Raw genomic sequence first — 27564 nt, 5'->3', positions numbered from 1 at the left:
CCAACCCCACAGTACCCTTATAATCACACGCATGCCATGATATCCTCACAGTGATGGGCATACTTCACGCTGCCCTGCTGCCGCCGGGTTACGTTGGGTTCCCCAGCCGCTGGCGCTGTCAGAGCCGCTATATAATATTTATTATCTGTGTCGATAATATCAGCTGTTTAAGCTTCAAACATCATGCAGGTTTTTAGGTGTGAATAGCATGCATGGCAGCCGAACGTGCCAGCAGGCCATAGTACTTTCAGACAGGTAGTTACATTTCATTCACCAATATTTAGAGAAGCTCGTGCACTATTATTATAGCTAGAAGCGCTGCGTGTGCCCCTTCCTGCCTCTGCTGCCGCAGAAGTGACAGTCTCGCGGCAGGCGAAATGGGGCTACCTTAAACAAATGCATCGATAGAAATCAGCGCATAGCACTTTTTGCGCCTGTTTTGCGCATGCAGCAGCACCAGCGACTGCGCTTGGTCGGCCACGTTCAATGCGCGCCGCAATAGTCGCCATCAAGTTCATGTTACTTATTGGGTGGCTGGCGCTTGGGATTTGTACCGCCCACGCTGCTGGTGCGCAAGTAGGGCTCCTGCGACTGACGCCAGGGTCGGGCCTCGCTGCGAGCCGTGGCAGCCAGCGAGCTGCAACCGATATCCTAACCCCCACAGAAAGTCCTGCTGCCGTTGCGTCAGCACAGCAGCGGTCCAGATTACTAAGCGCGCGAGCGCGCAGTGATGCGCCATCAGGGGCGGGGCGCCGCTCGGCGGCGGCAGCAACAGTGGCTGTGTCAGGCGGCACCGCCAGATGCTGGTCGTAGCCTGGCTACCAGTCCAGGACCCCACAACAGCAGCCCAAATCAGCAGCCCACAGCAGTGCCGCCAGCTATGTCACCAACAACAGCAGCAGCGGCTGCCGGCGGCGTGGCTTCAAACGCGGCTGCTGACGTTGAAGATGACGGGGTTGCTGCCGCGCCCCCCAATGGTGTGATGGGAGCCGCAAATGCGCCCCTAGCACCAGCAGCTGCAGCAGTGGTCTACATGGACAGGCACGTCCGCAACGCCGCGGGCTTGGCGGCGGCGCTGGAAGAGCTCGCAGTCAACCTGACGGCGGCGACAACAGCAACAGCCTCCGCCGTGCTTCGGGGCCGTATCTTCCTGGCTCCAGGCATTTACGACCTGAGCAGTGCGGCTTGAGCTGGTGGGGGGGCACCAGGCAGCAGCAGCGGCGGAGGCGGCGGCGGAGGCAGGGGCCGAAGGGCATGGCAGTAGCAGCAGTAGCAGCAGTAGCAGCGGCGGCGCCCGGCGGCGTTCACAACTGCAGCAGCAGCACCAGGCAGCAGAGGCGGTGGGAGCGGCAACCGCGGCCAGCGCTGCTGCACTTGCTGCTTCTGCGTCTGCTTCGGCGGCTGCGGTGGCAAGCGGCCGCACAGTCCTGGACTGTGGGGATGCGGGCGGCGGCGCACTGGTCATGGGGCGCGGCGGCTTCGTGCTCCGGGATCTGATGTTCACACGCTGCGGCGGCCCGGCCCCCGTGTTGGTGAACTTTACAGTAGCAGGCGCAGAAGGCAGCAGCGGCAGTGGCAGTAGCATTGCCCCTGCTGCTGGTAGCAACAGTATGGTCAAGGGCGGGTGGTTGGAGGGCTGTGTGTTCGAGGCGAACGCAGGCTTCGTGGCGGGTGAGTGGTGTTTCATGCGCGTGGCGAGTGAGGCGAGTGAGGTGCGTGTCGCTCGGTCGCTCCCTCGCAGAGAGCGGGCTTCACTGGCTCCCATTCAGCGTGCGTGTTGACTGTGTATGCGCGCTTCCAGAACAGCTCCCAGCGCTCGATGCCTGCTGGCGCCGCCCGCCTGCCCGCATGTTGTGTGACTACAATCAACAGGTGCTGTCGCGGTGCAGCCGGGTGCGGAGTCTGAGGCGCAGCTGCATCTGTCGGGCTGCGTGTTCCGGAACAACACCGGCACGGAGCAGCCCGGTGACTACACGTACGACTACATACGGTGCGTGTGTGCATACGTGGTGGAGGTAGGGGGAAGCCCTAGCTACCTGCATGGTTGGCAAGATCATGTGTTGACGTCAATACTTGTGTGGACACGCGCACGGCTTGCTCACGCGAACCCATTCATTGCAGTATTTCCGCCTTGCCCTCAAAGTGCAGTAAGGGCTCCACGCGCGTCGATACTTACTTGCCGCTTGACCATCCCTGTGCACGTTCAGATTACATCGAGGGTGTGGTCCCTCGGCCCGTCATGCCGGCCTCAGTCCTGGCCCTCGGCCGCGGCCAGCACCGCATCAGCGGCTGCGTGTTCGAGGACAACGCACCGCCGCCGGGAACGTCCCTCAACCAGTCGCAGGTAGGCGTGTGTGCGCGTTTAGGTGCGGGTTGGCGGGTGGTTCATGGGCGTGAGCGGCATGACTTCAGCAGTAGCCTCCCGGCAAGGGCCCCGGGGGCGGCGGCACGCCTGGGGAGCCGCGAGCTAGCGGCGACGTGAATTGCTGGTGGCCGCACGTCACGTCCTGCCCAAGCAATGTTGTTCATTGCTGTGCCGCTGGTGACGCAGGTGTCCACCGTCATCGACCTGGGCTGCTGGCAAGGGCCCGCGGCACTGGTCATTGAGGACAGCGTTTTCTATGTGAGTGCACGCGGGCTGACTTGCTCCTTGCTTTTAGTACGGTATCCTGACCTAGCCACTAGCCTCGGCAATACTTGCATGCATGGAGCCGCTCAGCAGGCCTCGGTCGTCCCGGCTGCTGTGGGGGGCTGTGGGGGCTGCTGTGGGGGCTGTGGGGGCTGTGCGGCCAACAAGTAATCCTCAAGCATCCCTGTGCGTGCATGCGCGCCTGCTCCCTGCCTACGCACCCAATCCTTCCCAACCCTACCTGCTGCAGGGCAACGCGGGCCGCCAGAGCGGTGCGGTGTATGTGCACGGCCACACCGACGGCGTGACGCCCTCCCTGGGCTGCCGCCTGACACTGCGGCGCGTGGAGGTAGCGCGCAACGCCGGATACCAGGCCGGCGCCATCCTGGCTTCGTGAGTAGTGCGCACCGCTGCGCTAGCTAGCTGGCTAGCTGCAAGCATTCCCGGCGGTCTGATAGCCAGCAAGTGTTGGTGTCATCATCGCTCTCTTGGACTTGCGTCCTGCTGGGGTGCGCCGCGACTGATATAAGGATGCGTGCGCGTGTGTGCAGGTGCCCTGTCAAGGGCAGCAACTGCGAGCTGTCGCTGACGGACACGGCCGTGACGGACAACACCACACCCCAGTCGGGCACCATCCTGGTGCGCGGCTCAGGTGCGTGCGCGCGACCACCGCTGGGATGTGGGAGTGGCGTACCCCTATAGCGGTAACGGCACCCTCCACAGCCATCATATGACAGCTTTTACGGTTCCACTGCTACATGGGAGCGGCGAGACAGGCGCTCGTTCCCGCCCCGCCCAAGGCCTCGCCCCATGCCATGCATGGCTGACTGGTGCCTCCCCTTCCCGCACACGCAACCCCGCCACATTCACGCGTGCGTGCAAACCTGCTGATGGCCCTGCTGGCTCTTGCGTACACACCCACACCCACACACCCTAGCTCCCGCACGCACCCAAACCCATAATCACACACGCACCGCTCGGCCCGCCTGCCTGCCGCCTCGTTCTGCAGGCCTGGTGCTTAGCGCGGACAACCTGACGCTGTCCCGCAACTCGGGCGGCGGGCTGGGCTACGTGGACACAGGCATCACCCTGGCCAACTCCAGGTGCTTTTGGGGGGGCCTTTGGGTAGTAGGGACACGCAGCAGGTGACACGTGCGGGCAGCGGCGGGCAGCCGCACAGACTGGCAGGGGTGGGCTTGCCCGCCGGGCAGGCAGCCGGCTTTGCTGCTGTGCTGCGGGTCAGTGCTGCGTGCGTGGGCATGTTTACTTGTAAATAGCAGTGTACAGCGTGACTGCGGGAAGTAGTCTATCATATGGGTGGATGCCCACGACAGATGCGGGGTGTGGCCACGTAAGACTCAAATCGTAATGGGTCACCCGCCGTGACACTTCGCCCCACCACTGCGTCGCACACGGCAACGCACCCGGTATGCTGCCCGCAGGGTTGAAGGCAACAGTGGGCCGGGCTATGGCGGCGTGTCGGGCTGGGGAGGCTTCCTAGCTGCTGTCAACACCTCCTTCTCCCGCAACGCACCCACTAAACCCAGCTTCGACAAAGCGGCGGCGAACCTGATTACCAACTCTTACGGGTGCGCGCTTGCCAGGGCGACTAATGAAAGGGGGGTTGCATCCCTGCTTTACAGAACCAGCCTGCTCCAAGGAATTGAGGCGTGCTGCCTTACTTGCGTCCCCCTTCGGTTGTGTCGCACCGGTACTCGTCTTTTGTTGCCCAGCCGCACCCAACCCCACCCTACCGGCCACCCCGCCCCACCTACCTGTGAGTGCCCGCAGGAACAAATTCACCAACTGCACTTTTGAACAAAACAGGGGCCACGCCCTGTACGTCTACGCAGGTAGGCGGATATGATGCCACGCGCCTACACACAGGACGCGTGCATGCACTGCCAGACTTGATTAGTCAGTCCTTCCTTGCCATACGCTCCCGCCCACCCTCCCTCCCGGCCCCACTGCTGCACAGCCGACATCTCCATCCGCGCCAGTCGCTTCCTGCGCAACACCTTCCTCCCCGGCGCCTACAACACGCACGGCGGCGCCCTCATGCTGTTTGACCTGGTGGCGCGCTCTGTCATCACGGTGCGTGCGTTGTGCGTTGGAAGACAAGTGTTCCCCGGTCAATGTAATGTGCGTGTGTGGTGTGTGCGTGTGCTTTGAGAGCCGAGACTTCTTCCGCGCGCCGCTTCCTTTCTCGCCACGGTCTAATTGGATATGATTAGGGCCTCTGTTGCGGAACAAGGTAATGGTTGGAAGAAAAGAGGCGGCGCCGCCCGACCGGCGCTACTGCCGAGTGTGTGTTGCCTGTCTTGCGCGCCATTCGGGTGCTTACACAAACGTACGCAACGCCTACCACCTCCCCCTCCTTCCGGGCCCTCTGTTCCCTCCGTCCGCCTCGTGTCCCCCGCCGCATCCCACTGGACGCCTCGTCACCGCCCCCCCCCCCCCACCTGAACTACCTGCCCTTTACTTTGCAGTCCACCCTGTTTGAGCGTAACGCCGCAGTGGTGGGCGGGGCGGTGCGCGTGTATGTCAGCCAGGCGCTCAGCGTCTCAGACTGCGTGTTTAAAAAGTAAGTGGTGATTAGAGTGCGTGGTGGTGCAGTTGTGCGCCGGCGGTTGAACGTAATACCGTGGCAGGGATTGCTGGCACTTGGCGCATGCGTGTGTCTGTGCACCGTAGCTAGCATAATTACCATGAACACTGCTCTCGGCATCCCCGCGTTTGGCCTGCAGTAACTACGCGCTAAGCGGGGCTGGCATGGAGATTGAGGTGCCCTTCAGCACCGTGTCCATCGCGAACTCCTCCTTTGTCAACAACACCGCGTGCGGGACCGCAGAAGAGCTCCGTGCAGCCGCCGGCATCACCAACACAGTGGACACCGCAGCTGGGGGCTCAGCGGGGACGGGCGCCGGCGGGGACGGGTCCGGCAGCAGCAGTGGTGGCGGGGGGCCGTCATCATCACCAGCAGCAGTAGCACCAGCAGTGGTGGTGCAGCAGTACGGCAGCAGCACGCGGCTGGGCGGCGCGGCGACCGCAACGCCTGCTGCCGATGTGCGGGCGCCGCCGGAGAGCTGCGGCACGGGGGGCGGCGGCGGGCTGTGCGTGCGCGGGGCGCAGGATATGGCGGTGCGTTGTCGCTTATCACGTGCGGGTACGGTATTGGCACGTGCATGCCGAGTCACGGGGTGCATCAGTCGGCCTGCTGGCCCCATCACGAACTTCATTCGCCGCCACCCTGCCATCACTGCATTCGCAATGCTGCATGCACCGACACAATGACCTTCTCTACGGTCCTGCTGTGCCAGGTGCTCCTTGAGAACGTGACCCTGGCCGGCAACAGTGCGCTGGTGGGGGGCGGAATCTACGTGAGCTCCGGCGGCAGGTGCAAGGATGCCGCGGGCTGCTACCCCCTCCGACTGGATGCGCGCGTGCTCATCACAGGTGTGTGAGCGTGTGTGCGCAGGTGCTTGTGCTCGGGGTTGTGCACGACTGCCGTACATGATACAAAACAAAGCTGTTTGCCCTGAACGGCTGGCCCCTCCATTGTTTCCCGGCATTTTAACCCTGCTGCCGAAGTTCCCCTGCTGGTGGCCGTGCATCTCCCCGTCATCCTACCCTGTGCTTGCCTGGGCCCTGCTGTGGACGCAGGCAACCGTGCCGAAATGGCCGGAGGTGGCGTCTACTGGGAACACGAAGACATCCTGCAGATTTCGTGTAGTAGTGATGGCAGCGTCAGCAGCAACGCATCCAACTCTTCGGTAGCAGGCGCGGAGTCCGCCCGCACTTCACTGGCGCCACCGGCCTGGCCCGGCCTACTGCAGCAGCTGCAGTCACACACCTTTGCGCGGCTGACTGCGGCGGCGGCAGCCGCCAGCAGCATCAGCAGCTCCGACGCCGCGTCCCGAAGTGCCAGCAGCAGTAGCAGCAGTAGCGTCAACGCGGCTGCCTCCGAGCCGACACCGTCCGCGTCGCGGGCAGCTGTGCGAGCGTACCTGCAGCGTGTGCTTCCGTGTGCCTCCTGGACCGGTAACACAGTGGGAGAGGGCGGCTACGGACCCACCATAGCCTCCACTGTCTTTTACCACCAGCCCCTGCTGCTGCCACGGCCGCTTGCGGCGGCCGCAGCAGCTGCGACGCGGGCGCAACCGCCACCCTCAACAGCCCCAACAGCACCACCAGCATATGCTGGGTCCGCTGTTGGGCCCCTTGCAGTTGCAGCGGCAGGGCTTGGCGGCGCCCCGTTGCAAAAGCCAACAACAGCAACCGCCGGCGGCGGGCGGCGGTCGCTTCGGCAGCTGCTACAGGCGCTTCTCTCACCCGGGGCGGCCCCAGATCCATCAGCAGCAGCGCCACCGCCTCAGCTGTTTGAAAGCGGCGGCGCCTTGCCGGTGGCAGTGCAGATTTTTGACTTCTACGGCCAAAAGGTGCGCGCTTGCAGGATATGTGTCCGTGTTGTACAGCCCCACTGATTGTTCCCTTAACTGCACCAGCCGTACTTACGGTACGAAATCGCTCGTGCCGCCCAGCACGTCCACCCACTCGCTCGCCCACCTTGTCCGCATTGATCACGTGCACACAGGTGGCGCGCAGCTTCATTGACTCGGCTGTGCTGATCCTGTGCACCTCTCTCAATGCGCTGGGTCAGAAGGCGGCGCAGGCGGTGGCGGGCACCGCGGACTTCTCACAACTGCGGCTGAGGGACCAGGTGCGTGGGGACAGGGTGCTGCGACGCGTGCGTGTGCATGTGGCCAGTGGCACAGGCCCCTGATGTGACAATACTTTCCCGCATGCCAAGGTATGAATCAAAGTAACACCCCATGACTGCATCCGCTCCATCCCACCCCTGCACTGCACGCCCTGCATGGGTACCCGCCGCCGCTACCTGCCGGCGCCACCTGCTGCTGCTGCTGTTGCTGCTGCAGGTGAATGCCAGCTATGAGCTACAGTTTGAGGGGCGCACGCCCATCCGGCAGCTGGGGTCCGTGGGTCTAAGTGTCGCGCTGCGGCCGTGCCGCATCAATGAGGAGCTCTCGGCAGAAGGTGCGTTTGTTGTTGAGGTCAGGCGCTAAGAAGGGCATTTGGATGACCCATAAGAACAGCTAACAATACGCTGCGGCAGTAGGACGTGAGGCCGTACATGAAGCAGCCTCGCTCTTGAAGGCCTGCCTAGCAAGCGCCACACGTGTCCTGACCTCGGCAACCCCCAACCTGCCTGTTATCATGCCGGACGCACGCACACACGGACAGGCGACGTGTGCAGCCCTTGCGGTCAGGACTTCTACTCCCTGGGCGGCGGCCCCGGCCACTGCCTGCAGTGCCCCGAGGGGGCCGCCTGCAGCCACCGCGGCCTGGGCGGCGTGCCGCTGGTACCGCTAGACGGTTACTGGCACAGCGGGCCCCTGTCCGCCAACGTCATCGTGAGTGGCGCACACACGCACGGTGGCCGCATGGGGTCCTATGTCGTGGGGCGGGGGCCACGTTTGCGGCGAGGCAGTGGTGAATGAATCGCATGAACGAGCATGTCTGGCATGGGCAAGAGTTCACGCGATACAAGAAACACATTACAATTCTTACTTATCCCCGTGCGCACCTGCTGGCCCATAGGCGTGTCCTAACGAGGCGGCGTGCCGGTACGGGGGCCGTATGGAGGCGCTAGCGGCCTCCCAACAGTCCCAACTGCGGCTGGGGGCTAGCAGCGGCAGCGGCAGTGGCACCCCAGCCGCCACTACTGCCGCCGCTGGGCCGGCGCCTCCGCAGCGCCGGCGTCGACATCTGGTGTCTGAGGCGCCTGCTGCTGCTGGTGCGGCTGGTGTTGACGCATCGGGTGGGCAACTGACTGCCACCAGCAACACGTCAGTCGCAGCCGGCGCCGCTGCAGCCGCAGCTGCGGCTGCGGATGACGAGTACCGGCAGCTGCAGTGTGCGGACGGCTACTGGGGCAACGTGTGCGGCAGCTGCAAGGAGGTGAGCAAGGCGAATGCGCAAGTTGACATTCGCTGATTATTTTTGGGCTGAGCCCCCTGAGCGAAGCGATCCAGGGGGGGCGAACTTCCGGCGAAGCCCCCCAGGATTGCCCCTGTCCGTGCCTGCCTACCTGCGTGTGCCACACACGCCGCGCCTTCCCATCACGGCCTGTCACACTCCCACGTGCTGCATTTATCGTCCCTAGCACACACGCGCACACAACCTGCCAGTGCTGCGTCCGATGGTTCATAGCAAAGACACCACACCCGTCCCGTCTACGCACACAGGAGGAGGAGGATTGCAAAAAGTGCCAAACTGGCGCAAACCGCGAGTGCCACGTATTATTGATTGCTATTCCCTATTGTAGAAAAATAGGCGGCAGGGAGAACTCGGCCGGAGCGAGAAGCGACCTCGCGAGTCCATGGACATCTTGACTTTCTTCAGTCCGCGAGTATAGCTCTCGGCCCCTGAATATCTTACACCCATGTATCAAAACATGTCGACGACAAGCGTCTTGGGGCAAGAATGTCGAAATTGTTTGCAACAGCCAAACCATGCGTCCCCGCGCCTTACATGTGTCGCGGCCCGGGATCCCGCGCCCGAGCCCGGCTAGCCGTTTGCGGTGCTTGAGTGGGATGTGGGTGAGGTGCATTTGGGATATCATGGACCGTGGAGTGGCGTGGGCAAGGTGGCGTGGCGTGGCGGGGACAGGGCATGTCGGTGCCTCGGCACGGCACGGCACGGCGTAGTGGCCAGTCCCGCTGGATGGGCTCGCAAGGGTGCTGTTCATGTCGCTGGTGCCCATCGTCACATCCCTTGCGCTACATGGGGCTCAGCCCATTTTCCAGCTGTACAAAGCTGACACCCCTTGTTGATGGCATGCATGTGCGGTGTCCAGGAAGCCGATGATAACTGATTTTAACACATGACCGCCGTACAAACGTGTGCATGTGTGCATGTGTGTGTCTATGTGTGCCGCTGCTGCCCAGGGGTACGGCCACGTCGCCTCCGGCCGGTGCAGGCGCTGCCGGAGCCTGGGTGCCCGGGTGGGCTGGATCATCCTCGCTTACGGTGAGTCATCAGCACACCAGCTAGTCCTGACACATGCGTGCCAGCATGTGCCTTTGCAGTACGTGCCGTCTCCACCTTACGACCTTTTATAAATACCACAGCACAAAGCGGGCTTCTTCCCTGACTGCGCGCCCACCTTCAACATACGCCTACCTGCCTGTGAACAGGCATCACCATGATCTCCATCATCGCCACCATCCGCGCCGCCCTGACGCCCGAGTACGTCCAGCTGGCGGCCGCGGCGGCCGAGGCGCAGCGCTCCTTCGGCGCCCTGTTCACCTACGGGGCAAGGAAGTTCTCGTTCAGCGACCTGCCGCCCATCGCTCCGGACCAGTGGTCAGAACTAAGCGACGGTGGCGGCGGGGATGGCAGCAGCGGCGCGAAGCAGGTGACTGACGTGCAGAGCAGCAGCCCATGCGGCGATGGAGAGGCGGAAGGAGCGGAGCCGCAGGCGGAGCCACCTGCTAGCGGTGGCGGCAGCGGCGGCTACGCTGCCACTGCCACGCCAGTAGGTGCGGGCCTGACGTCATCAGCCGTGGTCACTGCCACCACAGGATGTGAACCCCTGCATCAGCAGCAGCACCCGGGTCTGTCTGGTCTGAGCATGAGCAGCAGTAGCGGTCCCATTGCTACAGCCACAGTGGCCATCGACCACAGCGGCGGCGGAAAGCGCCATCAGCAAGCCCTTGCGCCCCAAGGCTCGCATTCGGGCTCGACGGCCACGGGGCAACAGGCGGGTGATGACGAAGAGGGGGATGGCTCGGCGCCCCTGTTAGATCTGATGGGGGTCGGCGTGGAGCTCGTCGCGAGTCGTGATGGGGAGTGTGGGGAGCGCAGCGGCGGTCAGCAACTCGCTCAAACGCCAGCAGCATCTCCGGCAACAGCCGTGACGGCGACGGCAGCCCAGGCGCCGCTGCTGCCATCCCCACTGATGCGGCCATGTCACTCGCTGCCACGCACCCCTTCCACGCCTTCCCTGCCGCCGTCTCGGGCTGCTGGACTGCCGCCTCCGCATGCGCGCAGCTCGCCAGGCGGCGGCGCCGCCGCCACCACCGCAAGCCTCGCACGCCGGTTTGCTAGCCGCCGTGCCGTGTCGTTTGCGGGGTGCGATCCTGATGAGGATATGGATGAGGAGGCGGCGGGGTATCGTACAAGCTCCCATGCAGCTGGGACCCCGGATCCCCCCGACTGCGACGGAGCAGGTGGCGGCAGGGCCGGGGTCGACGCACGCAGCAGCGCTGGTGATGTCGCCAGTGCCGGACGCGGGGTAGCCAGCCGAGGTGCCAGTGGCGACGGCGGAGGTGGAGGTGGCGGCGGCGGAGGCGGAGGTGAAGGCGAGGATGGGAGCTGTGGGGACGGCCGCCGCACGACAGAGGACAATCTGCGGCCGTCTAGATCCACCACGCGCTCGGAAATGTACGGCACGTTTGGCGGGCGCACGTGGAAGCGGCGTACGGACGTCATCAGCGAGCACCAGACCGTCGTCAAGATCTTGTTCTCGTACCTGCAGGTGCGGCCGTACATGCAGCCGTGTGCGTTGGCATCATGCACTGCACACAAGACTGCACACATGCCCTGATGAAGCCCTAAGTCTAAATTGGTCGTGTCGTGAACCAACAGAACGTAAGCCAACACCCGCACACATGCGCAGTGCACGAATGCGCGGCGCGATAACCGTGCAGTAAACGCAAGCTGTGCTATGTGTCTCTTGCACCCTTTGCCTGTAGGTCTTGAGCCTGGTTAAGAACACGCCCATCAGTTGGCCCTCGGTCATGATCAACTACTTCAACGTCGCCAGCCAGGTGCGTGCGTATGTGTGTGGGCACATGGCGGTTCGCCTTGCGCACCTCACGTACCTCGGTCTTACTCCCGCCCGCCCGCCCGCGCTCCTGCCAACCCACCTTTCCTCCCGCCTCTCCCGCCCGGCCTTTCCCACCGCCGCCAGGCCTCCTCCGCAGCCTCCAGCCTGGCCTCCCTGGACTGCTCCATGAGCACCGCGTCCGGACTGCCCAAGTCCGCACAGGTAAGTGTGTAGGTGCGGTGGCTCGGCGCCGACGGTGGCGGATGGCGCAACTCGTGACACAGCCCAGATGCGGGAGGAGTGCGCTTGCCCTGCCGTGCGAGGCCTACCTTACCGCCGTACCTACCCTTGCCCTTTCCCCGTCCTGACCCTGCCTGTGCCCCGCTGCCCTGCTGTCTTCATCCCTCCTGTCGCCCCAATCCAGCTGTTCCTGATTCAAGTGCTGGCGCCCGCCTTCTGGTCCGCCGCCCTCGTAGCCTTCTGGCTGGCCCGCGCCGCCTGGCGGCTGCGGCGCGGCCGGCTGGAGCGCGGCGGCGCGCTGCGGTCTTACCTGCACAACCGCATCATCATAACCGTCAACTGCATTATCTTTGTCATGTGAGCGGCCATGCATGGGTACATTAGTCACCATGGGCAATCCATTGGCCCCGTGCGCACTGCTGCCTCTGCTGCCTGAGATTCAGATGCTGGCCGCTGGCACGGCTCTACTCGCGGTTACGTGTACTGTGGCCCGACTGCCGTGTGAATGGCGCAGGTACCCGAGTGTGACAGGCCAGCTGTTCGGCCTCTTCAGCTGCATCCAACTCGACACGGGGCCGGCCGAGAAGGTGTGCCCCGAGCCCTGGGACGAGGCCAGCTGTCGCTGGGACAGGCACTCAGTCGGCCTCTTCTGGACGCAGGTGGGTGCAGCAGATGCATTCATGGCTCAGGCGCCTTATAATATTCCATCGGCCGACTTCCCCACGCGCCATTGGGATTGGCCGCGCATACACGCTCCCTGCAACCCTTGCACGCACGTACGCCCACACCTCCACCCGCTCCGGCCGCGGCCCACCGTCACAATGCAAGACCGCGAGCAAAGCCCTAAAGCGAGTCCCCTGCGGTTTCATTCATCACGTGCGCGCACGCGCAGGATCCGGAGCAGCGCTGCTATGAGGGCGTGCACCTTACCCTGTGTGCCGCGGTGGGCGTGCCGGGTGTGCTGCTCTTCGCGGCCGGCATTCCGCTGCTGTCGGCGTGGTGGCTGTGGCGCAACCGGCGCAGGCTGTGGGAGGACAGCTTCTTGTCTCTATACGGGTCGCTGTACCAGGTAGGTGCGCGCGCGTGTCTGTGCGTGTTTACTGCTGAAGGCGTTGCAGTCGCCGTGCAAAGATGTCCATTACAATGGCTGGGACTTGGCGGGGGAGGGTTGCTGTTGGGGGTTTACGTGGATTGCCACTGCTGGTATGGCTCGTTGGTTGGGCGCACTCACCGCCATGAGGTGGCACGCCTCCGTGGCGCCGCGCGCGTGCTGACACATGCCCCCGTGCGCCTTCTGGCCTGCAGGAGTATGAGGACGGGTTCTACTTCTGGGAGAGTGTGGTGATGCTGCGCAAGCTGGCAGTCACTGCCGTCATCGTGTTCGCAGGTGGGCGAGTCAGCACATGTTGGCTTCAGAACTTGTTACTCTGTGTGTGTACCGGAGCGCCGCAAGCAGTGTGTGTACCGTATCGTACATGCCAACGGCCATGTCTGCCTCCAGCTAACAGTTGCGCCTGCCTGATGCACGTATCCGCAGGCACATACCGCTGGCAGCTGACACTGCTCATATCCATGGGCGTCATCGCGCTGTCACTGCTGCTGCAAGTGGCATACAGGTAGGTAGCCGGGCCGTGGGCGCGCAGCCGCCAAGCCATCAGCTAGGTGTGCGAATATCCTCCCTCTCATGCCCTGCCGTCAGCGGAGCAATCAACAACGCACCCGGGCAGCACGCCTCAGTTCCCGGCCCTGTGGCCTGCTGTGCTCACACCGTACCGCAAACCCGTGCTGCTCCAATGCTGCTCTGTCTCAAACCTCGAACACAGGCCGTACGAGAGCGATGCCATGGATGAATTGGAGCGACTGGGTCTGGTGGGTTCCTATTGGGCTGGGGTCTTACTCGCTCCCTCACCCTGCTGCTGGGGCCTTACCAGCCGCACCGGCGTGCTTCAGCCAGCCCCGCCGGTAACCCTGGCCCCCCCTCCCATCCAGTACCCATACTCACTCGCACCAAACAACACATATCTTCCGCACATGCTCCTCACATGCAGGTTGCGACGCTTGTGACGTTCTACCTCGCCACTTACTTCATGGACGACCAGGTCAATCGCGGAGTGCAGGTGCGTGTGTGCTTGCATGCGCGTGTGCGCGTGCACGTGCGCGTGCGCGTGCGTGTTCGTGCATGCGCGTGTGCGTGTGTGCTTACAAGCGCATGTGCGTGTGTGTGTGTGTGTGTGTGTGTGTGCGTGTGCGTGTGCGTGTGCGTGTGCGTGTGCGTGTGCGTGTGTGTGTGTGTGTTAAAGAGCACATGGAAAACATTACACGTAGGACAGTGTGTGCACGAGTGTGTGTGTGTGTGTGTGTTAGAAATAATAACAGTGTGTGTGTGTCTGGTCGGCGGCGGCGTTGTCCGAGCTGACTGGTGTACAGCACCTGCCGCTGGCCCGCTGCGTGCCCTTGAATAGGTGCTGTCGTCAAGCGACCCAGCTCCTTGCTCGGGTTCTCTACAAATAATGGGTTCGCTGTTGGCATGAATGCCTGGGAACGGGTGCTGCTGCAGGTGGGTCTGAGCCTGGCCATTCTGGTCATCAACGCCATCACACTGTTCATCATGGTCGTCGCAATCATCAGGTGCGGGGGCAGGGGCAGTGACCTACTTCCAGTGCGTCGGGGCCCGCAGGCTTCTACAGCAATTATGCCGTAGGAGCCTGCGGGCCCCGACGCTTATGGCAACTTGCACTAGTGCACACGTCCTCTGGCGGCAGGCTCCCGGCCAACCCCGGCATTTGGGTGCATGGGGAACAGCGTGGAGGCTAGGGCGCGGGCGTGGGGGGCTGGGGGTGTTGCACAGCTCATGTCATATATGCGCCAGGCCGGCCGGCTGTGCAGGCTGCACATGTGGCTGGCAGCACTGGTGCATCATATCAAGATCATGGGAATGTCCCCAGGCCCACCTTACTTCCTACCTCGTTGCCCACATACGCACGACCACACACGCCCACCGCCATCACGTCTTCAGGCGGTCTCTTTCCGCCAGCCTGACATGCAGTTACAGTGATCCCTGCACCACGCCCACGCCCACGCCCACGCAGGGAGCTGCATCGCGCAGCTCTGTTCCGGCTGCTGCGCCTGAGCCCCGCGCAGCAGCAGGGCCAGATCCCGCTGCTGCTGGTGGTGCAGGTGGCCGCACAGACGGCCCGGTGGCGTGGGCGCGTGCTGGCGCTGCGCCTGCGCACGGCGCTTTACGCAGCCTGCCCCAGGCTCTTCCCCATGGCGTTCCCACCTGGAGCGGATGAGTTGCTGGTGGCAGCGGCACGGTCGCAGACCGCGGCGGCGGCGGCCACGAGCGCTGCAGCCACTGCAGGCCAGTCGGGCCCGGCAGCAGCTGTTGCGGGCGGGGCAGCAGGAGGAGGAGGAGCAGCGGTGGCGGCGGCGGCAGCAGGCCGTCAGGGCTTTGCGTCGGCTGCGATGCTGCGGCGGCGCGCGGAGGCAGCGGCTGCGAAGGTCATGGCGGCTGCGCTGCGCCGCGCGTGGGAGAACCACTACCGCGGCGAGTGGCTGCGGCGGGTGCATGAGCTGTCGCAGCGGCAGCGGGCGGCCGGGGAGCAGCGCAGGAAGAAGCGGGGTTGCGGCGGTGTTGGGGATCTGGACCACGAGTGGGCGCGGAGCCGGGATTGGCCGGATGCGACACGATCAGGGCGCCTCGTGCCCCGGTTTCGCACCGCGGCAAGCAGGTAGGCGCGCATGCAGCGCTGCATGTGGGAGTGTCCGCTCTCGATTCCCGTGCACCACCGAGCGAGTCCCGCGGGCTTGTCCGCTCTCGATTGCCGCGCACCTACACGCTCGTGCATTTTCTGATTGCTTGCTTGCAGGCTCGCTCAAACAGTCTCTCGGTTTGGGCGGCGTGCGGCGGCGCCTGTCCGCCCAACGGCCGCCGAGGCCGGTGGTCACACCCGTCCTGCATGTGTGGGGGTGGTCGTGGCACCCGGAGACGGCGCTGGAGGCACGGAGAGTCTCAGGCCCAGTCCTCACTCTGGGCAGCGCCGAAGCATGATCACTGCATGCCCGGCGGGAACATCTGCCGCGGCCTCTATGGGGACTGCACGCACCCCCTTCCGCTGGGGGCAAGGCGTTGCACCCAGCAGCAGTGGTGCGCTGTCTCCGACGTCGCCGCCGCTTGGCGCTGGGCAGGACAGGAGAAACACCACACACGCGGATATGGTGCGAGCAAACTTTGCCGCCATCATCGTCACCACCAATCCGATCCATTCCATCGATCCAGGCTCTGCGTTGGGCAATGAACGCGGATGAGAACATACACGGAAAATGGTGGACGAATATCGTTATGTATGTTTGCAATGTGTGTAAAGAGAGGTACGACTGTATGAATGAGTAGTGCAAATACTTCGTGGATTGAAGTAGTTTAAGAGAGGGAAGATTGGAATGACGGGTTAGCACCTTGCATGCGTCCGAACTCAACCTCGAACAGTGAGACTGAGGGTAGCGTTGCCTGAGTGTACGGTTGCATTGCAGAACTGCATCAGCGAGCGTACAAGCAAGCCTGTAGTAGGATAGTCGGCAAAAGACACATCTAGATGCCCCAGGGCGCCGTCCGCAGGGTTATATACTTGTGTGTCGTAGGACTTCCGTGTTCCGCCTAATGCGTACGTAGACCAGAGCGGGAGGCGGAGTGGGCTTGCAGGCGGCACGAGAGTAGGCAGTCAGTAGCGCAAGTTGCGAATTCACATGTTACCTCGTAACCGACGATAAACGCTGTGGACGGTCGCGATCGACTGTGCCCGCATGTACCCACGTGGCTCGGTGAGAGCTCGCCAAAACCCGCCCATTTTGGGCTCAGGTGAGCTCATATCGCCCTCCCACGTTGCCAGCAAGTTACAAGTATATATGGACTGAGAGCGTGGGGGAGTCAGAGCCTCAGAGGAGACCGGTCTGGCGTCGGGGAGCCTCCCCCTCCCCCCCCTAGACCCCACGCATGGCAAGGCCAGTACGGCAGTGGGTACGGCAGTGGAAGGCCAGTCAGACTGTGGCACCCCTGGGACTGTGGATTCAACACATATGGTAAGGAAGGTTAACTTTGCTCTCCAACCAGTTTTGCGGGGTCAAAGCGAGAGCAATCTTGGATAGTGCCTGCTCCGCGGGTGAGACAGGGTTACATTTAGATGTCCCCGACCCGTGCGCAGCCCCAAGGCCTGCTCACCCTCCGCAACCTCGGCGGAAGCGCAGTATGTTCCTGTACAGGCGCTCAGGCACAACACGCACTCCAGAGTCTCACACCCAGCATGGCCCAATGCACTTGCAGTGGTTCTCCCCGTAGAGGCACGTCCTGGTTGGCGTTTTTGGCGTTAGTAGGCGCCCGCGTCAAGGTGGCTGGGTTGATAACGACCCGGGAGGGGAGGGCTCAGCCCTTTTCCTGCCTCCCTAAGGCAGCCACCTCCTTGTTGGCACCCGCTTCCTTACGCATGAACGCTACATTCAAAGACAGTACCAGCTTCTCTGGGCTCCACACCTGGGCTCCATGTGGTACAGTCGGCACGCTTCCGTCCCGCACTGTAATAGAGCATCAGTACCCAGCCGTCTCTTGGGTGCTTGGACTTTCAGCCGCGCTCCACCAAGTGTAAAGCCACCGCATGTCCATTCCTTCCTCTGACTAATGCTATCATATCATAGTTCAGCATTTCACATTAAACCGCATTTACCGTATTCGCATGATGCCCGTGGCCTCGCTAATTTTGTGCAGGTACGTGAGCAGCCTCAGCGCGCGCGCTCTTCTGCACGCCAGTCGGGTGACGTCATCCACATACAGCTAATTAGTTGCGCTTTTACCGTCAACGGTAGGGCTGTGATTGGGCCCTACTCATTGAGCCCCTCTTGGAGATTAATCGGTAGCATCTATATAATGCGTCAGCACCTCTACAAACATGCCAAACTGTGTGACACCCACGCGGCAGCCTTGATTGACGCCCTTTCCCACACTGAAAGGCATTTGACTCTCATACCGTATCACCCCCCCGGCGCTCTCCAAGACCGTAAACTTGCAGGAAGGCCCACGACGCGTCATGCTCGACTGAGTCAAAAGCCTTCGCGAAATCAAATTGTAATATATACAGTAACCCCGTCTTGCGAGATAGTGTGTGCTTTCTTTTATCAGGTGCCTCAAGGCAAAGCGGCGATACTCCGTGCCGTGTCTCGCGCGGCAGCCCGCCTGCGTCCTGGCCGTAGAGCCCGCAACCTCGCCTAAACGAGTCAGCCTTTTAGGCAATATGGAGGCAAAACACTTTGGCAGTGGCCCCCTACAGCAATACCCCTGTAGTTATCTAGCACGCTCGCGTCCCCTGCTTGAAAGACGGGGGTGAGGGTGCTAGTCATGAATGATTGTGGTATCCCCATCACAGATGCGGTCAGACAAGGTGCCATCAAGTGAGTTGATGCTGTGCCCTCCTCCTTCCGCACAGCGTACTTGTAGCACCCAGCAGGCACAGCGTACTTATAGCACCCAGCACCCAGCAGGCATTTACTCTAGGCCCGCTACTGATGTTAGCTATGGCACGCACCGCTCCGTCCTACCACCCCCGCAGTTCCATTGCCCGTTCCGAGCCAGGCAGCTGCGGCCTGTCGCTGCTTCACCAGCCCAGACACCCACTAGAAATGCAGCGCGGCTGGGCACCCACACTTGGCAATCGCATTGGCATTTCCGGATGGCAATTCCGAGTCGGATGCCTACCCACCGAACCCAAGGCATTGAGCCGGTACGTATACCCTAAGCCGATGTCACCCACGGTGATGACTTGTGCGCGCCCATTCCAAACATATGGGACGCATGTTCCTCACACCTCGAAACTTGAGTTCAGACAAATTCACACAAAACTTATATAGACCGTAGCTGGCGCATGGTACCGTGTCGCAAGAAGCACCAGTATTGTTTGAGCAGGAGACGAAAAGCAAGTGCGTGGCGAGTACGTGGCGAATCTAGATGCACAACGATCCTTGCCTCCGAAGCAATCATACCAATCACAGTGCGACGATACCTAGAACCCCGAAAAGGTTGCCAAGAGCATTGTGGGACCAACAGCCGCCACCCGCTGACACGAGCTCGAGTTCTCCAATCCGCCGACAAATACAGCGACACGACCCATCATCATCACAACCCATACGCACTGAACAACAAATTGTCTCGAGCAGCAGTTTCCTGGGTGGGAGCCAGCAGCAGTGAACACGCAGCCCGCTAGTAAAAAATACCTCCACTGCATCGCTTGGTCCCCTCAACAACCCGCCCCCACCCTCTCCTTTTTTTCCTCACCAGGGGCCCTATGCAGCTGATTGACGCATCGCTTTTTTTCCTCACCAGGGCCCTATGCAGCTGATTGACGCATCGCTCACATGAGCGCCAGCCGCTGTGAAATCTCCGCAAACAACGGCCGGTCGCCAGGCGCCTGCAGGCAGGGGCACCCAGGCACCATGTCACGTGGCGGCACCATCACCAGCGTGAGCATCAGCACAGCCAGCAATATGCACGTCATGTCACGTCAGCCCAACCCACGTGAACACACAACCCGAAGAGGTCCATTCACCCAGCGCATCCCAGCTGCGCCCCCCCCCCATCCGTGCCCCCGTCGCCGATGTCTCCACGCCCCCACTCCCACACCCATGCTGCCATGCCCATGCTCCCACATCCCCAATGTTCCGTACACTCCATCTTTCATGGACGGCTACCCCACCCCCTCACGTCTTTCATGTCTTACTGGCTGGGCTGATGGGAACAACCCACCCACACCCACCTGTGCCCAGCACTCCACCAACAGGCCGGCAAAGGCGGGCGGCAGCCACAGCGGCAGCGGCGGCCGCGCGCCCGCGATCATGACGCGGTGCAGGATGGCGCCCGGCGCCAGGCCGCGCCAGGGCCGCTCGCCAGTGGCCAGCTCCCAGACTGCGACCGGAAGCGGGAGGGTGGCAGAACCGGCAGGGCGTGAGCGGGCAAACGAAGCATGCGCGTCCGTTGGGAATCGCTATGAAGCAATGTGAACGTTTCCTCGATTGGCACACGGGCGTGGACATCTGTACGCTTTGCGTGTACCTCGCCCCACGCCCGACGGTCCGCACGCACAGCGCCGGCCCCCCACGCGGGGCCACCCAGTCCCCGCACACGGCCGTACTCACTTGTGATCGCAAACGCATACACGTCGGCCTTCTGGCTGACGTGGCCCTCCGCCCACACCTCCGGCGCCAGGTGCGTGGCAGTGCCGTGCGGCCGCGTGGACACGTGCGTCGCGTCCACGCCCAGCACCCGCGACAGACCGAAGTCGCACACCTTGGCGCACAGCTGCAGCGAGCGCCCCGCGCCCCCCGCACCGCCCGTAGTGGCGCCCGTGGCTGGGCCGCGGCTGCCCCCGCCCTGTGTCCCCGGCCCCGTCCCCGTGCCCAGGCCAGCTGCGGGTCCTGGGGCCACTGCGCTGGTGGGTGCGGATTTGTTGTCACCGGCCGCAGCTGGGCTGTCCAGGCGAGAGGCCGCACCCTGTGCGGGCGCGGCTGCTGCGGCTGAGGCTGCTGCGGCAGAGGCGCCCGCAGCAGGGCCGCGGGAGTTGCTGCGGGAGGCGGCCAGCGGCGTGGGCGCGCCCGAGGCGGAGGCCAGCAGGGAGAAGGATGTTGAGGTGCCAGTGGACGTGTAGGCCAGCAGCACATTGGACAGCTTGAGGTCGCCGTGGCAGGCGCCCTGTGTGTGCGTGTGTGCAGAGGAGTAAGGCGGAGTGAAAGGCAGAGGTTAGAGGGCGGTGGCGTATGGGGAAAGGGGCCTGAGCCCATTCGGGCACAGAGACGCAACCACACGGCCGCATTGCAGCCGCCCTTACCCCCAAACACATCAAGCAGCACGCCACCACGCACCTGCGAGTGGATGAACTCCATGCCACGAGCGATGTGCAGTGCCAGGTTGGCGATGAGCGGCTGCAGCCGGGAGCAGAGGGTTGGGAGGGACAGCGAGGAGTAGTATCTTGGTACGTGGGCCCCAGACATGCTGAGGCAGCAGCGTTCCCTGGCCGCCGTGGCGGACCAGCCGCACACAGCCCCCAGCTCTCTATGTCACAGCAGCTCCGCAAAACCCTCCCGCCACCGGTGCCGCTGCAGCCCTGCAAAGACACACACACGCACGCACGCACGCACGCACACACACGCACGCACGCACGCACACACACACACACACACATACACACGCACAGCCCCCGCCATGCCTCACCATGTCGGGTGCCTGCCCCGGCTCCTTCCACTTCTTGTGCCGCCACGCCTCCAGGCTGCCGCCCTGACACAGCTCCATCACTAGGAAGCCTGGAGGCGGCGGCAGAGGGCGCACGCGGCGGCACAAATTTCAAATGTGAATGAACGACACCACAACAAAGACTGGGGTTGTGACACCAAAGGATACAGTTCAAGTCCAGTCAGCCCTCCCGGGCCTCACCGTGCAACTGCCCGTCGCCGCTGCCAGCGCCGCCGCTGCTGCCGCCGGCTGCGGCGACCCCGCTGCTGCCCGGCCTCAACGGCCCCGCCGCCAGCAATGCGGGCAGCGGCGGTGTGAGCTTCGCCGCGGACCGCGGGCCCTCGCCGCCCTCCCCGCCTCGCCTCGCCGACTGTGCCGGCGATGCCAGGCGCTGCGAGGTGTCTCTTGAACCCGCCGCCGCCACAACGCCCGCCCCGGCTGCTGTTGCTGCTGCTACCGCCGCTGCATCCGCATCAGGCGAGCCTGTCTTGCCTGCTGCCGCTACTGCTGCTGTGGGTGGCATAGGCAGGTCTATGGAGGCTCGCAGTGCGGGCCCGGTGGTGGCTCGGCCGCCCTGGCCCACCTCCACAAAGTGTAGGGCCGCCACCACGTGCTCGTGCCGCAACGCCTGGCTCAGGAACACCTGTCGGGGGAAGGAGCGTGTTGTGTGCACGAGTGCTAGCCCAACAAGCAAGCATTGCAGGGGTGCACGGCAATACAGGCGCTGTTGAATGTGCGCCGGTGCGGCAGTCGAGGGCGCAAATGGCCGCGCACCTCGTTGTGCACGGCCTTCTGCAGGTCCGGTCCGTACTGCAGCACCTTGACCGCCACGGGCCGGCCCTGCCAGCTGCCTGCCAGGGGCACAAGGCGGAACGGCACCGAAGGAAGAGAGGGCGGATTAGGGCAGCACGTACACACGAAGCCGGAGCACGCAGCTGTGTACACGTGTACCGTTTTTGCCTTTTAGCCACTTGGTCGCTCCGGCACATAGGCACTCCGCCTCCACCCCCCACCCACCACAACAGCAGCGCGACCTACCGGCATACACGCGCCCGAAGGAGCCGCTGCCCAGGGGCGCCAGCAGGTCTGCAGTCAGGAGGCCACAACCGTCCAAAGTGGGGAGGAGGCCAGCGCACATGCACTTGGTTTCAAGATCGGACAGGCACTTGGTTGCAAGATCGGACAGGCCATTGCCTGCATACCGTACAACTGCACCCAGCCAGCCAAGCCCCACCTATATGAATGCCGGCAAGGTTGAATGTTCCGTTCGACATGAGCGAGTCCCCCGCCTGCCGCCCGCTGCCGCCGCCGCCGCCACTTGCCGACGGCTGCTGCCGGCCACTGCCGTCCTGCGTGCTGATGCTGAACGGCAGCCCTGCCAGGGCCGCCGCCAACCGCCGGCTGGTGCTCTGGTCGCTGCTGCCTGTGCCGCTGTGCGCGCTCACCGGCGCCCCAGCTACCAGTGCAGCCGCTGCCGCCGCCGCGGCTGCGGCTGCCGCCGCCGCAGCGGCGGTGCCGGTGGCACCGCCACTGGAGCTCAGCCCGCCGTCAGCCGAGGCTGTGTCAGACATGGTGCAGCGCAGTCCCCGACCGCTCTTGGTGGCGGCGGCAGACGTCTTGGGGAAGGGGTTGTTGGCGGCTTCGCCGTTTGCGGCGGGCAGTCCGTCCGCCACGTCGTCTGAGGACACAATGTCCGTGAACACCGTCGCCGCAGCGCCCCTGCAGCCCCGGCGGCGGCGAGCGCACAGGCGGCACCAGGGTCAGATGAGGCTCAGGAGGTGCAGGAGGCCGGCATGGGGCCACCAGGTCAGCAAGCATTGGCAAGCTAGTCAGGTGTGTTGGCAGCTCCAAGCTCGTAGAAGCGGCGGCATTAGGTTCCCAGTTCCTACAGCCACCCTGGGGCTGCCGTCATGCACTGTTCAACCACCCTATACCCCATGTTGGGTTGCAAGCGCATTGTGCCATACTGCTTCCAAAATAACTCACGAGGAGTCTCGGGGCTCCTTCACGCGGCTGGCGCCATTCGCTGCGCCGTCCTGGCTGCCCGGCTGCGCACTGCCGGCCGCGCACCCGGCCGCTTCTTGGCCTTGCTTGCACGACGCCTCCTGGTGCGCCTGCTGCCGCCGTTGACGCCGCCGCCGCACGACATACAGCGCCACGCCCACCACCAGCATCAGCCCCACGACGCAGCCCACCACCGCACCTGCAAGGCCCATGGCACACACGTGTCACAAAAGTGCACATAATGTACCGTATTGCACAGGCATTTGTGACGGCATCAGGTGCAGCGTGCATGCTCATGCACTGTAGTTCTACTTAAGGTTCGGGGCCCCAATCCTGATTCGCCGTGATACCGTGGTTCTACCGTATAGAAGCTTGGGCCCCGAATCCCGAATTCTTTGACTTTCATCATCTGTCAGCAGCCGTGCACGTGTGTGCGTCCGCTGTAGCCCAAGCACGTACCTGCGATGGCCCCGGTGTTCGCTCCTCCGCCACCACCCTGCCCGGGCGCCGTGACGTTGCCGGCCAGCAGCTCCCAGGTGTTGTCCTTGGCATACATGTTGCCGATTTTGGTGCGCACACACAGGTCATAGCCCAGGCTGCAACGGTGGTGGGAGGAACGGCAGGGGCGGGGCAGGCGCGTGCACACGGGCATACACGGCACACATTGTTGGATAAAAGTCGAGGTGCGACACTCCGTCAGCCGGCAGCGCCGTCTGCTCCCGCGCCCTGGTCCGCATGCCCTGGCCCCCGCGCCCACCTGCGCCACTCGTGTCCAACCGCTCACCCCACGGTCGCCCTGCGCATCTTCCCCTGCCACACAATCCCTGCCTCCTACCGTGCCCCGTCTACCCCGCTTGCAGCCAGTCACCCACCCACCCAGCCACCTACCCCACCCACCCATCCAGCCAGTCACCTAGCCACCCGGCCACCCCGCCCGCGCCACACCTTGTGCCGCACTCGTCCGTGACGGGGTCCTCGCACACGAACAGCACCTGCTGCGCAAGCAATACGTAGCCGCCGCCGCCGCTGAGCCCCGGCAGCCCCTGCGACACCAGCAGCGCCCGCGCGTAGATGGTCATGAACAGGTTGGGCTGCCGGTAGCAGGCGGCCAGCACTGGCGGCGCGGTGCGGCACCACTCCGCCGGGCCGGCGGACACGTTGGGCGCCGGGCCGGACTCTGCGGGGGCAGCAGGCGGAAGACACAGGCAGTAGCGTTCAGTGCTGGTGTTGGCGAGGGTGTTGGTGGCGGTATGGTGGGCTGAGGTGGCGTGGTTGCGCCCCTCCCGAACCAGCTGAGTGCCAGCCAACAGGTTGTGGGTCCCAGTAGATAACAATGCACATGCAGGCAGTCACGCGGGGAGGGGCGGGCAATGCCGCCCCCAGAGCTGCACTGCGCATCTTCATGCAGCAGGGCCCCCGCACCCACCATCGCCGGGGGCACGCGGCAGCGTGGGGATAAGCTGCATGAGCAGCCTCACGGGCAGGCAGGAGAAACAGAAGTATACGACGTCATCATACACCACCGTGGCGTTGGGGCTCTCGGTGAACTGCGCGGGGGTGACGGCGATGTGTCAGTTGGGCATACGGGGCAGCGTCTCCGTCGCCAAGCAGCCCACATGCAGCATGGTACATGCACACGTCTTCTCATCGTCGGGCCCATTTAGACACTAAAACACAGCTTCGTAGTGACGTGCCGTGATACCGCGGCGCCCGCTTTCCGTGTCAGCGCACCCCATCCGTTGCTCCTCTGGCCCCGCGTTCAAAGCCGCGCGCTGCCCTCGCTCACCAGGTCCACCTCAAAGCCTGCTCGCTGGCGGACGTTGCGTAGCTCCACCTGCAATGCGCACGATCAAATCAGTGCTTCGGTCGACGGAGCTGCCACGAACCCGTACGCCCGAGAGTGTGACTCCCCCCGCGCAACCCGCAGGCGAAGCATACGATGCCCACCAACGATGACATACCTGCTTGAACGTCCAGGTGCTGCCGGGCGCCAACGTGAGCTTCCGCTCTAGGAAGGCGCAATCAAATAGCGGGAACCCCGAACCGCCCAGCACGGTGATGTTTCTGTTTACTAATATCGGAGAGGCTGGCCAGGCTGCTGGGGACAGGCGCAAATTCGTCGACACGCGGATGATTGAAGTATCCACTGCCCGGATTGCCGAAACAAATTCCGCCTCTGTCTGCACTGCTGCTACGCCAGAGCTGTCATTTGTCCCCGCAGCGACAAGTGCCCCGTCACTGACAAGCACGAAAATAGTGACCGCAAGGGCCAGCCGCGCGTGCCTAAGAATCATAGCATCATGTGAAGCAAAGCGTAGGCAATGCACAATAATCTCAAGAGATTGGCCGAAAGGCCCGCCTGAGTCTAGGGCTGCGAACCATTTCGTGGAGTCAGCTTATGTGCGAAGAGAGTTCTCTGGTGCTCGTCGGCATATGTTTTACATTAGTAACTTACACAACTTGAGCTTCGCGCGTGGGGTGCCTTTCGTCACATGGCGGACGCGCTTGCACGGCGGTGTCTGACTAGCCACTGTGAACTGCGGCTGGCCCACCATGCGACGGGTGACTGGACGGTGATTGAAGTCAGGTTTAACAAACTGCCTCCCAACTTCACCGCCTCACCGATTTTTCCCTGGGCTTTCACGTCGCTCCACAGTGCGCCTAATAGAACCAACACGCGGCCGCATGATCATGCAGCTCTGTGACGTCTCATCAGTCATGACCTCTGTCATAACAAATCGTAATCCAACATGTGAGCCCAACTGCCCATCCCTGTACGCCTTGTCCACGTCTGCACTTTTGCTGTGTTACCCTATTGCCGTGTTGCCATGTTGCTCGATTGCCCTATTGCCAATCACCACTCTCTCAGCTCACCGCCTTCACCTCATGCGCTACCCCGATTGCCCCTGCCCTGCTGGACCTGCTTTTAACCTCCTCACATCCGATCCCACGCCGCCGCCGCCGTCGCCGCTGCCTCACAACGTGGCGCCATCAAGGCGCAGGCGGAAGGACTCGGTGGCCGCGCGCAGCACGGGCGCGTCCCGCTCCCACACCTCTCCCTCCAGTGTGCTGCCGCCGCACACATAGATCCTGCCCTTCTGCGCCGCCACCGACATGATCACGTGCAGCCCGTTGGGCGTTGTCAGCTCATACCTGCAGTTCGCACAGTCAGATGCACGGGCAAGCAGACTTCAGTACCAGTCAGGGAGGCCACCGGTGGCCGGCACTACCGGCAGGGGGCAGTAAGGGAGAGCACGCGCTTCATAGGGGTGGTTTGGGTAGCTGTCCCGCTGTGCCGACGCGCGTGCAAAGGTCTAGCCTTAGCCCCAATCCCGTACCCACTGCCTGTGGTCATGACGATAATAAGGCTTTGCCTCGCCAGCTTCTGTGGCGCCCCCCCCCATCCTCTGCACCCGTACCTGTAGTAGTTCTTGGGCGGTATCTCCACCGGCCCCAGCGCAGTCTGCCGCGGCGGCAGCGCCACCTGCAGCACACTGCCCGCCACCACCCGCGACCCGCGCGGCAGCAGCAGCTTGGCCGCCTCCTCAAGGCTGCCCAACCCCGAGATGTCTGTGGTCTGTGCAGGTTGTCAGGGTAAGGTACGTTAGGGAGACAGGACGGTGGGGCGGGCGTTCAAGCTGGGAACCTCGGATGTCCCTGGACGGATCGGGGTGTCTTCCGGCCAGCTGGACAGAGCGAGCTCCTCCCAAACCGGTCCTCTCAACCCGGAGTCCTCTTCCAGGCCTGTCACGGCTAGTCAAGCTGTTAGCGCACCTGCAGGATGGACTGCTTGAGATTCTGGGCGTTGCGCACCAGCACGCTCAGCACCGTGTTGCCGTCCGGCGAGTCGTAGCGCACCCGCACGGGGCTGGGCTCGGGCGCGGGGCCGCGGCGGTCCGGGTCGTAGGCAGGTTGCGTGTCGATGAAGTTGAAGGCACTGGGCGGCAGCAGCTGGAAGTCAACGTCCAGGTACGGCTGGCTGGCCATGCCCGGGATGGATGCGGCAGGAGCGGGGGCGGGGCGCACAGCGGCCGCAGGCGCCGCCTCCGTGGCGGGCCCCGCAAACGCCGGCTGCCTACAATGATGTGCGCACATGTGGCAGGTGTCTCAGAGTTTGGATGACAGGGCAATGATCCAGGGAGCGGCGGGGAGCGCAGGCGAGGGGGGAGGGCGTGCCGGCACGACTCCGTCGGACTCCCGCAACACCCCTGGGCCCAAGGTGTCGTGGGTCTGGCCCCCTCTTGCACTGGAGTCAACTACGAGCCCCGCTCACCCTGCCAGCAGCAGAGGCAGCGCAACCCCGAGCTGCAGCACCTCGCGGCGACCGGCCGATTGTGCGTGACACTGCACTGAAACTGCGTCGCAGATGATACACCCAATCAGTTCCTTTCTGCAATAATTGTACTGCATGCATTGAATGCCATGTACCTGGACGCGACGTGCAGAAAGGCCGCGAGGCGCGCCTACGCGAGAACGCGCTGCAAGCAGGTCGCCGTTCGAGGGTGTTCAGCGCCATCTTAGGCGATGAAGTGTATAGTATACGTAAATGTTTGACACGTCAACGCTGTGTCACACGCA

The 27564-nt window shown here is 63.5% G+C and overlaps 3 protein-coding genes across 3 annotated transcripts; 1 reads left to right on the top strand and 2 right to left on the bottom strand.

Moving 5' to 3' along the window:
• Positions 1–284: 284 nt before the first annotated feature.
• Positions 285–16600, top strand: CHLRE_13g564151v5 (uncharacterized protein). Its single transcript, XM_043069228.1, has 34 exons — positions 285–977; positions 1180–1671; positions 1873–1990; positions 2149–2344; positions 2552–2623; positions 2880–3022; positions 3181–3281; positions 3639–3732; positions 4072–4218; positions 4421–4482; positions 4608–4723; positions 5119–5213; positions 5377–5770; positions 5950–6085; positions 6293–7068; positions 7224–7349; positions 7567–7684; positions 7892–8061; positions 8249–8608; positions 9598–9679; positions 9847–10450; positions 10703–11189; positions 11407–11481; positions 11625–11702; positions 11905–12077; positions 12235–12379; positions 12613–12789; positions 13026–13107; positions 13258–13336; positions 13544–13589; positions 13769–13837; positions 14278–14348; positions 14810–15451; positions 15590–16600. The coding sequence occupies exons 1-34, from the start codon at positions 731–733 to the stop codon at positions 16026–16028; spliced, it is 7212 nt and encodes a 2403-aa protein (XP_042917203.1). The 5' UTR covers positions 285–730; the 3' UTR covers positions 16029–16600.
• Positions 16601–16875: 275 nt separating this feature from the next.
• Positions 16876–25414, bottom strand: CHLRE_13g564100v5 (uncharacterized protein). The gene is made up of 15 exons (XM_043069227.1): positions 24948–25414; positions 24773–24820; positions 24413–24533; positions 23932–24163; positions 23446–23582; positions 22969–23185; positions 22217–22701; positions 22021–22068; positions 21757–21833; positions 21184–21625; positions 20965–21053; positions 20616–20675; positions 19893–20445; positions 19514–19662; positions 16876–19168 (listed from the first exon to the last, which is right to left on the bottom strand). The coding sequence occupies exons 1-15, from the start codon at positions 25278–25280 to the stop codon at positions 19112–19114; spliced, it is 3048 nt and encodes a 1015-aa protein (XP_042917202.1). The 5' UTR covers positions 25281–25414; the 3' UTR covers positions 16876–19111.
• Positions 25415–25562: 148 nt separating this feature from the next.
• Positions 25563–27534, bottom strand: CHLRE_13g564050v5 (uncharacterized protein). Its single transcript, XM_001693360.2, has 5 exons — positions 27415–27534; positions 27260–27341; positions 26761–27061; positions 26406–26563; positions 25563–26139 (listed from the first exon to the last, which is right to left on the bottom strand). Exons 1-5 carry the CDS (start codon positions 27500–27502, stop codon positions 25962–25964), a joined length of 807 nt encoding a protein of 268 aa, XP_001693412.1. The 5' UTR covers positions 27503–27534; the 3' UTR covers positions 25563–25961.
• Positions 27535–27564: the final 30 nt, after the last annotated feature.

This window comes from Chlamydomonas reinhardtii, chromosome 13 (assembly GCF_000002595.2).
Source record: "Chlamydomonas reinhardtii strain CC-503 cw92 mt+ chromosome 13, whole genome shotgun sequence".
In the NCBI taxonomy this organism is placed as follows: Eukaryota; Viridiplantae; Chlorophyta; class Chlorophyceae; order Chlamydomonadales; family Chlamydomonadaceae; genus Chlamydomonas; species Chlamydomonas reinhardtii.
Note: the sequence above shows the minus strand (reverse complement) of the source record. Positions and strands in the feature narration are given on the sequence as shown.